This window comes from Coturnix japonica, chromosome 1, assembly GCF_001577835.2.
Source record: "Coturnix japonica isolate 7356 chromosome 1, Coturnix japonica 2.1, whole genome shotgun sequence".
Lineage (NCBI taxonomy): Eukaryota > Metazoa > Chordata > Aves > Galliformes > Phasianidae > Coturnix > Coturnix japonica.
This window is the reverse complement of record NC_029516.1, coordinates 43,541,089-43,553,680: the sequence shown is the minus strand read 5'-3', so window position 1 is coordinate 43,553,680 and position 12,592 is coordinate 43,541,089. Positions and strand designations below refer to the sequence as shown.

General features: G+C 38.4%; 1 protein-coding gene across 9 annotated transcripts in view; it reads right to left on the bottom strand.

The window, feature by feature from the left end:
* Positions 1 to 12,592, bottom strand: part of CNOT4 (CCR4-NOT transcription complex subunit 4) — a 66,698-nt gene that overhangs the window by 1,509 nt on the left and 52,597 nt on the right. For 6 of the 9 annotated variants that reach the window (XM_015859292.1, XM_015859283.1, XM_015859263.2 and 3 more), the window contains one exon: positions 381 to 593. The exons of the other annotated variants lie outside the window; for them this stretch is intronic. In XM_015859292.1, the coding sequence (XP_015714778.1) occupies positions 381 to 593 (213 nt within the window). The remainder of the gene's footprint in view (positions 1 to 380; positions 594 to 12,592) is intronic. 9 annotated transcript variants of the gene reach the window in all.

Here is a 12,592-nt window from a genome sequence, read left to right as displayed (position 1 = left end):
TTATAAAAGAGAGCTTTATAAACAAGTGGAGTACGTCCCTTTTTAAATAGGAAAGTCCAGTTAATATCTTCAGTGCCTCAGGACCAGCGACGCACATACCGGACATGCCATCCAGTGGAAGGGACACCTAGGTTGACCCTATAGATAAGCACTGATCATCCTGACCGCCTGCAAAGGTCCCAGGCATGCACAGCAACAGGTCAGGCGACACTTTATACCTAGAGGTTCCACACATTCCTGAACCCTGGAGGTTTTGTGGTTGGAAGCTGGAAGAGACCACCGCATACTGACTTCATTTTTTTTCCAGACGTAAATCAAGTTTGTGCCAAACACCCATTGGATGGTTTGCCAGCGGAGCTGAAGGAGTGAGAAACGATTACCTGTGATGATTGCGGGGTCCATCCAGCTGCCAGAGCTGTCCCAATTCAGGCTGTCGGTGGTGGCAGTGTTGGACGTTGGTACACTGTGGTTGGCGTTGGAGGGGGAGGAAGCATTGGGCAGTCCACCAAAGCTGATGTTAATGTTCGGTAGAAGTGCCCTTAGCCCGTCCTGCCATTCCTTCATATTTAAACTCTCTACAGAACTGCTGTTGTCTAGGAGATTTACCAACAAAAAAAAAATGAAAGATAAAAAAAAAAAATAAAAAGCTGAAGTTAGAAACAGATGTCCTTCTTTGGTGGGGTATGGGATTTTGTTTTTACTTTTTAAAATCAAGCATTTAATACTTTCCCTGACCAAAAACTAGGGTTGATGTTTATAAAGTCGATTAATTATCCAGAGGATTGGCAGGTTTTAAACCAAGTGTAAGGGAGTGGGAGAAAGATTTAACTCCTCTCCCAATTCCCCATTTTTTCAGTCCATGGACTCAATTAATCGAGGGCACGGAGGCTCTCCCTCCATTACTAATTAGGTAAAACATACCAGATCCTTTACGAGAAGACCTCTGGCACACATCAGGTCACCCAATTCATCTGCTTTATCACTGGGCAGCAGATCTGAAAGGGCTGTTTTCTTTGAAGTATATTAAAATGAAGAAAGGCTAGGTAGGGCTTTGCTACAGAAACCGAACATAATTAAAGCTCTCGAGGAACCAGGGAGGCAGGGGAATATCACAGCCTTTTTTGTTTTGTTATAGGCTGGTCATTCACAGCTCTACTGGTGTTCTTCTGAAAAAAAATGGTAACTAAGTTCTCATGAAGTTGGAAGGAACGCGATTTCCACTTGCAGTTGAAGAACAGTAGAAAAAAATTCTTTAAAAGACCCGTTAGAGTAAGTTCTGGCACAGCAACATCCTCAAACTTTGGTTAGATGCAAACCAGGTGGATACCACAACTGTCAGATCTGAACTACTTGGTTAAGTTACTCAGGGCACATATTGAAAAGGGAAGATTTGGTTGTTAGCATTACAACAAACGATCCCCAAACACAAGTTGCAAACCATGCTATCTAAAACAGACGATCAGATTCTTCAAACCATCTCCTTTAGGTATGCAGAAGCAAACCATGCAAGAGCATCCTGGTATTTGTAACCAATACTGAAAGCTATATTTAATATTAACTTGAAGTCAAGTATATTTAAAAGGAGAATGGTGGGTAGTATGCTTGTACTACTCTCTGACAAAAACAACTTGTATTTTTAAGCCATTTCTGCCTGTCTTAGTTGAAGAAAAGATCTTGATGTTAACCAGGATATTGCTGCAATATGCATATATGACGCTTCTACTTCATTGACAGCAGAAGAGATTTAAGTCTTCATGGAAAAGTAGAGGATATTGCTAACTTGCAATGCTATACTTAGACCCTGAAAAAAAGACTCCCTTGAGACTAAGCCTCCCCAGGCAATTTTTGTAAGGGGTAATGCTCAGGAAGAACTGATGTTTTTAGTTATGCTTTTGTAGCAACACAAAAGCAAATTCTTGAAATCTTGTTCTTTCATAATGAACTTTCCCTTCTGAGACTGGATTTGTATTTTCTCTTTAAAATAAACTTCACGTAAGACATCCTTTCACTCTAGAATTCTAACAACTTTAATCACAAATAACAGTAAATCACACTTTAGCCTCTATCACCAGCTGAACTCAGAAACAAACTGCTATACTGATCTGCTATATCCACTTGGTCAGTGACAACTACCGGAACATCTGCATTTGTTTCTATCTCTTCACACATCTAATACAGATGCCTGTGCTGGAGCAGCTATCTGCACGCACGTCCCTTGCATTGCAAGTCAGTAGCTGACATCTAGAACATCTGTGGCCAAACTGCTGCTACCTGTGGAGCCTTCAAAGGGGAAAAAACACAAATGCAGGGAACATACTACCAAGATCATCCCTTTTGCCTGGATAAGTTTGTAGGGTACAATTTGATGACTGAGTGATGTTATCCCCATTCACTGGCTGAGGCTAAGCAATCACTTAGAGGGCAGTGCACAAACTACCCCAATGGGGAAGAAAGAACTCAAGCATAAGCAAAGAGTCAACAGGTCAAAAATCCTGTAGAATTAAACTCCAGTTGTTTAATACATGCACCACATTTCATCTAGAGATTGAAGTTTTAAGTGCTACAGGAGGAGAAAAAAAACAAAAACAAACTAGTAACAGAACTGCAATTCTGCTTCAAGCAAGTAACTCAGACAAGCTTTTAGTAACCTTAGCACACAGACATGAGAAAAGCATCCCAGAGTCCCAGCTTATGCATCACTCTATCCATACAGTTGTGTGGCAGGAAAATGATCTGCAAGTGACAGCAGATGCAAAGAGCAGGCTTTTCACCGACTTGTCCTAACTGCTATTCATTTGCTATTGAGTCATAGTGCATAAAGATGGCTTCCATTTCTACTACTGGGTAAATACAATCTACGTCCTGCTCTCCCTAGAGCTCCCATTTGTTTCCTTGCAATAAGAAGGCACACAGTTTTAAGGAACTTGGTGCAATTACTTTTTCATTGAGACCTGTAAGATTCATTTATTTCAAATCTAGTTACACAATCTTTTTCCCGGGTTAAAAACAAATTGTTTTAAGTGATAGCCAGAAATAGCTTTGATTTTGCCCACTGCCCTTCCAAGCATTTGTGTTAAGGAGCTTGAGAAGTTCCAAAACTCATCTCTCTGAGGAAAATTAACCCTTTCACCATCACAGAAATCACTTTTGTGATGGATTCCACATGGCACAGCATCAGTTTCCAATTCAGTTTCTCAACACTGCTTCCAAAAGCTTGTGCAAAGCAACACAGTTCAGTTTAATTACTTCAACTATTGGGCAAAACACACACACAAGATTCTTACTAAGACCAAGTGTATGCTAACATGCTAAATACTCGTGAGCTGGGGATCTGCAAGCTCCCTGTGGGCTTAACTACAGATATTATTAATCCCCAGCAGGTCTGCAAAGCTCATGAGTGAACAAATAAACTACAAACCTGAGAAAGTTCAGTGAAGACTAAGCCACCAAGATGACACCATTAATAAGAAATGGAATAGGAAAACAAATCCCATGTGGCAGTAGGCCATTTGGATTATTGTCATGTTATACTCCATATACTGAAGACACAGTACAGGGTCTGTAAGAGACCAGAAGGATAACAAGCATTTGCAAGACAAGACTTTCTGTGTAACCTCTTGAAGGAATGGAAAAGACTGACACTTGCTGGTGAAGGGCCACCTGTGAGGCAGGCAATGCATACCACAGAACATAAGTGTAAAAGGAAAACTTTCAGTACAAAACAGACTTGCTACAAGAATTCAAACATCAGAAAATGATATTTGCTAGCAACAGTGAAGTTTTATTTATCAAAATCTAATGCTCCTGGGTACAAAGAGACAGATTCCAGATGTCCCTTTCTCAGATAGCTGAGACTGTGGAGGCTGAAAGGCAAACTACGACAAAAGAGATCCTTGCCTTCTGACAGCAGAGAAAGAGCAAGCAGCACTTTACTCAGGCACCTGTAAGAGGTTTCCAGCTTCACTAACAAATAGAGTTGAAAACAACAAACCAAAGCTTCTCAGCTTTCTCCCAGCCCCTGAGGAGAAATACAGTCATTACTCTTGTAATATGGGATGTGGTAAGTGATTACATGCATTAGGGGGTCAAAGAAGCTGGGATTGATAGAGCGTCAATGGCAAGGCCCTTCCCCACTTCCTGCACCACCCTCTGAATCCTCAGTTACTGTTAGGGATCAGGTGATATATTCAGCTAGAAAGGATCCTGATGCAAACTAGTACCACGAGCAATCAATCTCTGAGCTCCATACAGCAGGACTCAAACCAAAACAATTAAATCAGCATGTCTCTGCTGGAGTCCAACAGGTTGTAAATGTGAGTAAAAATACAAGTTGACTACACAGAAGTTACATCCACCATCTTACAAGAACGAGCCACCTCAACACATTAATCAAGTTTATGGCTACCATAAAGTTAGTACCATATTTACAAAGGGTTAACTTCCAGAAACAACAGATCCATCAGAAATAGCATTTTCTTACTTCAGCCAACTTTACTGCCTGATACAAAATACATTTAATTTTTGTCTGGCTAACAGACTTGAGTTGGATACTACGAACATGAGACCCAATGCAGTACTCCTCTTTCTGAAGTAGTAGAAATGCTGTCTCCTTCAAGAGCCTCATCATATTTTAAAGCAGGATTACTGAGGATAGTAGGAAAACATGGAAGAAAACAAGTCCAAATCCAGTTAACAGCAATGAAAAGATTTTACACATCAAGATAAAACAGAGTACATTAGAGATACCTCCCAGCCTAGACTCTGGGACAAGAAAATAACCTGATAATTTTCACTGAATGCACCACTATTTGTGTGAAAAACAGACTTAAATATTGTTCTCTTGACTATATAGAGCTTCAGTCTCCTCTTGATGTGTATTTCATAATCCTGCCTGGTCAAGTGGAAAGTTGAGTTTCCAGAGATGAACAGATTCAACAATTATGACACCAAACAGGCTGTTTCATAGCAATGTATTCTGATAAACAGAGGTGTATCAGATTTGGTTCCTTAACATTTATGCCCAGGGTAAAAGCGACACCAAATCTTAGTGCATTTGGTGGGAGATGAGCTCAATGTGATCAAGTCTGTATCAACATTCAAACAGTGCCTTCTTAACTAAGAACAAAGAACAAGATCCTCACATTACATAAGAGCACTACAAGCACAGTTCTTTGCCAAAATCATATTCCAAGTTAATACAAGAATCGGACTGTACTTATTGCATAAAACTTAAAATGTCTTTATGCCAGGAGTCCTATATAATCTTGTCCTGCTGAAAAGTCAACTATTCTGTAAATGTAGGTTGCAATTATTCCTTTAATAAATCAGTACCCATCAGTACACCATGTGTGTGACCATAACACTCAACAGTGGTGCCGACAAGCCACAAATAAACCAAAGAAATTCATAGGAAAAACCACTGCGTGAGAAAAGAAATGAACTTATTGTAATGTCATGTAACTAACTGCACAAGCCAGCCCATGCATTCTGTGAAACGTTCTGTTAAAGAAGCCACTGTTGCTTCAGAACAGATTCTTTTCATTTTAGAATGACCTTCCGCTATTGGTATTTCTTCTTACTTGTCCAGTAATTCACTCTGTAGGAAAAGGACTTTGATGTATCCTAAAATGAAGTGATTCCCACTATGTGAGATGCATTCAAAAGTTTTTGAACCAAAGTCTCTACACTTCACCATCTGAACAGTGGTAATAAAAACTATACTTGTATCACCAACACAAATAAGTTTGTCTGCTCACAGGGTTTTTAAATAGCACTTAAACTGCTACAGTCTGTAGGATTTGGTTCTCAGACTCCTGAAAATTGTGATTTCTAGGAATTCCACAAAGCTTAAACCACATGAGGTTTCGTGCAGGTTCACAGGGACCTGAAAGCATCACTGTCAGAAGATGGCTGAATCTGCCCACATTCAGAAACACAAGTAGCCACTTCAAGTAAGGGAAATATCAAGTGACAGGACCAATAAAAAGTAAGGCTGTTTAAGGAAAACATGTAAAAGCTTCACAGACATGCTCTATACGCAGGAAGCAACTTGGCAATCTCCACAAGTTAGACCTTTCTAAATATCATTCCCCAGGGCAGTTTCTAAATGAAGGTCATATGGTCATGATTTCCAGGAGCAAGGGGAACAAAGAAACACACACACAAAATTGGATTTAGTAACAGGGACACTGCTCTGAACTTTAAAGTAACACAAGTAAAGCAGCTTTTATCTTGACTCTACATTGATTTCTATGGTTATATCAATTCCACATCTACCCAATTTAAGAGAGGTGAATCAAAAAGCACCGTTTTTCACTTTTTCATGCCCATAAAGAGAACTATCAAATACAAGATGAATACACAGAATTCTAAAAAACACACTTTAAAGGGGAAAATAAGGGTGGTTTTTTTTCCCCCTAAATTTTGCTTTTTTCTGAAGGTCTGACAGCATAATCTGTGACTAAGTAACTAAGGAGTGAAATATCTGATAGAACGATTCCTATTCACTTTAATGTACAACATCAGAACTCGTATTAGATTTGAAAAAGCAATTTTATATCAGTATTCTGTCCTTGTGACCAACTTATACAAACCACTGCTTAACAGATCAAATCTAATACATAATTACAGCAACCAGGCACCTAATCTTAAGCTATAAAGAAATTTCACATCAAAGATTCTAGCTGGCTTTGAAACATACGCCTGAGCTCAGGTCAGATGTTTCCACAGTATGCTGGAGCACTGCAGCCTTTTTATCACCAACTTTAATTATTTACTGCTGAAATATATAGCATTACAATGTACAACCTCAATCTACATGAAAAAAATTACAACGTATTTTGTGGTACTTTCACCTTTGTCAGTAAATATCCTTTCATGAGCTAATTTCTCATCCAGACGAGGATTCTCTAAGAATACACATAGTTCTTCCCAACAATAATACTAAATTTTAATGTAAACCTAAACTAAGTTCACGAAGACTGTTAAGACACCGCAATTACAAAGATAATCTGAACTCTACATGTAGGACAATTTGATAAATCCCAGAAGGACATGCAACTCCCATTCACTTGAGGAAAATAAGTAATTTTAACATAGAAGTATCTGCTGCTTACTTTTAGTTCCTGCATCAGACTTCAGTCCCACTACGTTACATGTTACTTCTCAGTTGAAAAAGCTTTCCTTTCAAATGAAAATCCTTTAAGGGTATTTGCATGCATATAGAGAGTTTTCCCTTTGGTCAATGTAATAACTAGAACTGACAAAAAATTAGCCAGAGTCTATACTGCTACAGATTCAGAACACCAAGAATTCCCAGCACATCTTCTGACCCAGACTGTGAGAACAGCTTCAGTACACTGAATGTACTAAATTCACTGTAGTGAATACAGAAAAGTTCTAAACCTAGGTTTTAATTTTCCCATAATGTGTCACAGCTGCAGATGAGCTATATCTGTTGATACATAATTCCGTGGGAAGATAAAGCATCAAGGAACTTAAAAAGCAAAACTTTCATGACAATAAATTAATTCTGATTACTTTCTTCCAATAGAAATTACTCAATTAAATATAAACATATATTTAAATAAAGCAAAGTTGATTTAGAAATAAGTTCATGTAGAAAGCTTATTAACAGTCTGTGCTTTTAGTTAAGATTGAGGAATCAAACTAGAATTTATATATTTGGCTTGATCCATAAGGATGTGAAGTTTGAAGTCCTTTCACCCAATGTGGCTTTGTTTGACACCATTTGTTTCACACAGCTTTTATAACATTAGGTGAATCATCCTTAGAGAGTTTGGCAGTGAGAAGTTCTTGCTTTTAAAACCAACAAATTCAGTCTACCATCCCTAAAACACAGGCAAGGCCCCAGTGCCCACGCTGCTGAAGTTCCTTTGGTGAGACTGCTAGAGACATGGCTCAGTCAGAAGAGGCTGACTGTAAATCCCTTCCCCTCTGTTTGTTTCCTCTGGATCCTGCTGGAGAGTTACTCCAGAGTGCAAATTAGGTGAGCCGCTAAGGCAAATTTTAGCCAACGCAGCATTTATTTCAAATCTAGCTATGTTAATGCGATTAGTCATTCTTCTGATATGATGCAGCCAAGAGAACTTGGAGGATTTTCATTACACTTTTTCTTTCCTTTACGTTGTCACTCTTTCAAAGCAAAATTATGCAATTTAAAAACAGGCACTGTGCCACTCAAAAAATGGCTTTCACTGCCATCCTTAATCATCAAAGACTTATAATTTCTCAGAGAATAAACAAAGCTACCAGGGACAAAAACATCAGTATTTATACACTTTCTTTGGGATAGTACCTCCCTTACAACTGTAAGAAAGAAAAGCACAGCTTTTTTAGAACAGTTGCTAAAAACCAGCACCAAAAAGGCAACGGGGTAAGGAGGAGGTGAGATGAGATGAGATTTTAAGACAGATGGAGAAATAGCCAGACAAAGGACAGGTGACTGGGATGAAGCTCTCTCAGATCATGACACAACTGCGTTATGTTTGTCAGAATTGCTACTGAACATAACGTACGTGGAAGCGAGGAACAAGATAACAGAGGTACAACAAGGAATATCCATAGCAAGTTTCAAACAGTATGACTTAAATCTTGACTTTGATTTAATGTTTTAAAAATGAGTCTGAAATCCCACTTCCACATACTTTATTTTAAATTTAGCAGCATTAAAAACAGCATCTCTACAGAGGAAGGAAAGCAAGCAAGCCAAGAGTTTGTTTCCACGCTGAACTAACTTGTTACATATGGTGCTGAACACTTCACCAGTGAAATACAACATCAGTTCTGACTGAAATAAAAGGAGACGAGAGCTGGAGCTTATAAATAAGAGCTGAATTTCAAAGGGGTGGGTGGAACACACATAGGCACAAAGCACAGCCAGAAGAAGACGGGGGAAGAGGAGGGCAAAGGCCCTGGAATCTTCCTGACAGAAATTGGTACCTCAAGCACAAGAACTGCAGAATATTCAAACAAAGATTACACCAAGAACTGCATCATCTTTGCTGAGGAGAACAGAGCACACGACCTCTGCAGTGGTCCAAACAATTTTAAAGCAGTGCTCAGTCCTTTAATTTCAAGTAAGCTGCAATCTTGATATTAGTGTAACGTCCATTTCAAAGAGTAGCTTCCCTGAACTCTGCAAAGGTTCAGGCCTTCAGAGATGCCAAATCTGGCACTTAAACTATTAGCTGCATAACTTCCAGTATTTATACCCCATCAGATAAGACTTCAGCTACAGGCAGCCATGCATCTAATCAGGAGCAAAGAAAAGAATGTTCAGCTGCAGTGCTTTCTCCACTGCTGCTGACAGAATGCCAAATGTCAGTGATGACCAGCAAGGGAGCAAGCAGTCTTCTTTAAAGGCTTAGAACAAAGTTAATGGACTAATACATCTTACTGTTAAGTATAAGACCATTTGTACTTAAAACTGGCATAAAACCTTTCACACACTGCCAGGACAAGAGGAAAAGTGTAGCAAAATGCTCTTCCAACCTACTTCAATCAAATAAAGGGACATGAAGCAACACCATTTAAACTGCATTAGCTGTTGTTAGGAGTATGGGATTAAGTAAGTTTTGTACACAGCATTTTGAGACTGGGTTTTACAACTTCATACCAAAAGTTAAGCCAAAAATGACAGGAAAAGGTCAGCACTTATGCTGTCATTTCAGTTTCTTTGGATTTCTGCTTCTGCATAAAACAAGTCATGGTTTTGGTATCAAGTATCAACCTAGGAGTATCAGCCTCCTATCAACAGGAGATAAAAGTCCAAACAACAAAGAAATTTGCATCCGAAATGGAAATACGGTTGCATTTTGGGAAACACCATGTCAAAGACTTAGTACTAAAGGACAGTGCTAGTTCTGATACCTCACCCTTCTCCATAGTCCAAAGTCTTTAAAACAATAGTCCTTACCAACATACCAGGATGTTTGCTTCTTTCACTAAAACCTTGCCCCAAAGGTGGCATTAGACAAAGGATTTGGCATTCAAGATGAGGTCAGTAGCTAAGGGCATGGAATCAGGAGAAGATTCAAACAAGTAAAGCTGTTCAAGTTTTGAAAAGCTCGGGAATTAAGTCTAAATGTAGGCAAGACTCAAAAGTATGCAAGATAACCAGTGTCTTGGTAAGGTATGTGATGCCATTACTGCAATGACTGCTGGATGGCACCAAAATCAAGCAATTGGTCTGACCACCTATTTATTGGCTTGGTCTTTAAATATGCATAATTCCATCAGTTAAACTGTGCATATTAAAGAGATAAGCTACAATAACAAAAAGCCCTTGATAGAACAATATTTGGATTTACCAATTATTTCCACCTACAGAGACTTATGACATTTAAGACCCGTTTTGAAATTCCTGGAGCAACTCACAAAGTCTGCTGCTATTTCCAAAGGGCTTCACATATCAAATAAATTGATGGATTTCACAGCTGTTATCTTCAAAGACAACAGAACAACAAAAAAAATCTCTCTAAACAGGCTTTAATTCTTTACGTTCTCTACCTCTCTCTATTCACAATTGACTATTTAATCTATCTCAGATTCCTAATATACGTGGGAAGAATATACACATAATGCGGTATAGAATTAGTCTTGGAAAAGTTACAATTCAGCCATCTCGCTGTTACCAAATTGAGAAGTTCTTGCAACTACATTTTTGTTCAGACTTAAATTCAGGATAAGTATGAAATTAATATATGAAATAACAGCCAGTGTTTCAGAACGTAGATTACTCTCATCCTCTGGCTTTAGCTGAAGGATAAACAACAGCTACACAATCTAAGTTAAGACCGTTTTAGCGACAAGTAAGCTGTCTAGAAAGTTATCACCAATCTTTTCTCATAAAGCCTGTTTATAGTTTAAATTACACTGTAATCCTTCTAACCTGTCCCACTCCAGAGAACAGCAACGAACTGATCCTTGCAACAGGACCGTACATCATATGCTTTGCAAAATCATATCTTCTGGGGGAGGGAGGGATTCAAATTGATTGAAACAGCCAAAAAGTTCTTTTTCAAGACTGGAGAAAGACATTTCTGATGAGCATGGCAAATTTCAAGTCAGTCAGTTTTATTTTGAAGTCAAACGTGCCATGGTGACGTTTGCCACACCAATTATTTTTGAATGAGAGCTTAGACATACTAGGTAGGGCCTGTGTACTCCCATTTAAATCTATTGTGCTTCATGGAACAGAACTACTTGGATATTTGGAGGTATAAACACAGCACAGATCTAATATGAGATGAAACAAAAGACCGCTTTAGAATATTACATATAACATGCCATGTGAATACTAATGCTCACATTAAGTAGAAGCAGCAGGATTTCAGAAGACATTGTTTTCTTCGAAACAAAGTTTTAAGACAAGTTTAAAGACAAGTTTAAAAGCTGCTTGTTTTCACATAAAACATGAAATGGGCTGGTAAACCACAGCAGGCAAACAAATCAGATACTGAACAGAAAAGAATTTTTCCCACTATTTTAATGACAGGTCAAGTATAACTTGCTTTGGAAACGTATAGTCCTGTAAAAATTCATCAGAAATCTTGGGAAACATGCAACTATGACAAAAGTTGGGGATCTTTGTTAGAGAACAACTTGAAGTTTTGCTTATTCTTGGTTTCTTTCATTGTTACAGCTGAAACAGTCAAGTTGATGGAAAAAAAATCTACCAAGAGGAGCTTCAGGTGTATTACAATTAATCTCTCCATACCACTGAATGGGTATAACAATACATGTGGTCTTTTAAGGCCAGCTAGAGCCTGTTACAAACCACTAATAAAGTCCTGTTTCTGTGGTTTCTTTATTGATATACAACTTCCCTCCCTGTAAGCCCATCAAGTGAGTGAATCTAAATCAAATGGGGAAACTAGGGAAGTCCTACAATTACATACCTGCTGCTGATAGATTAAAAGTAAGCATAATGAACAGGCATTATTCTTTCAAAAAAGGATTTGTTGAGAGGCTTGCATTCTAAACACAGATTTGAAACTAAATTTAATAAATTGGAAACAATTAAGTCAGCGTATCAAAACAAGAAGCACACGGGCATCTCCTGGTTTTCACATTATTTACATTTCTGAAGCAGTTAGAATCACTGCAGGAAACCCAAGGTACTGCATGCTATACAAATAACACAAGCTCCAACTAGCGAGCAATACCAGATTGACTTGAGACTTCTGGTAACATGAAAAAAAACAGTATAGCTGTGTTTGCATAAGTTTAAGTTACACCAGGACTAACTATAAACTAGGCGACAATGTTAACAAAAGCCTAAAACCAATACAAAGGAACTTTCCATAGAGACTACAGTAGATGTTTGTTTTCCATTCTTAACACTGTAACTGCCAAAGATATTGAGATAAACTGGATCTAACAGTTGCATAGAAAAAAGGATACACTTAACTATCATTTCTGCTGCCTTAAAACAAACAGGGAAAGCACACAAGAACACACAACTGGCTCTTCAAGGAGTAGCACAAGGACCTACAAAGAAATTCACTTTCAAACTGCCAAAATTAATTAAAATAATGCAATTTAAAGAACGCTTTTTGCAAGCTGAGAA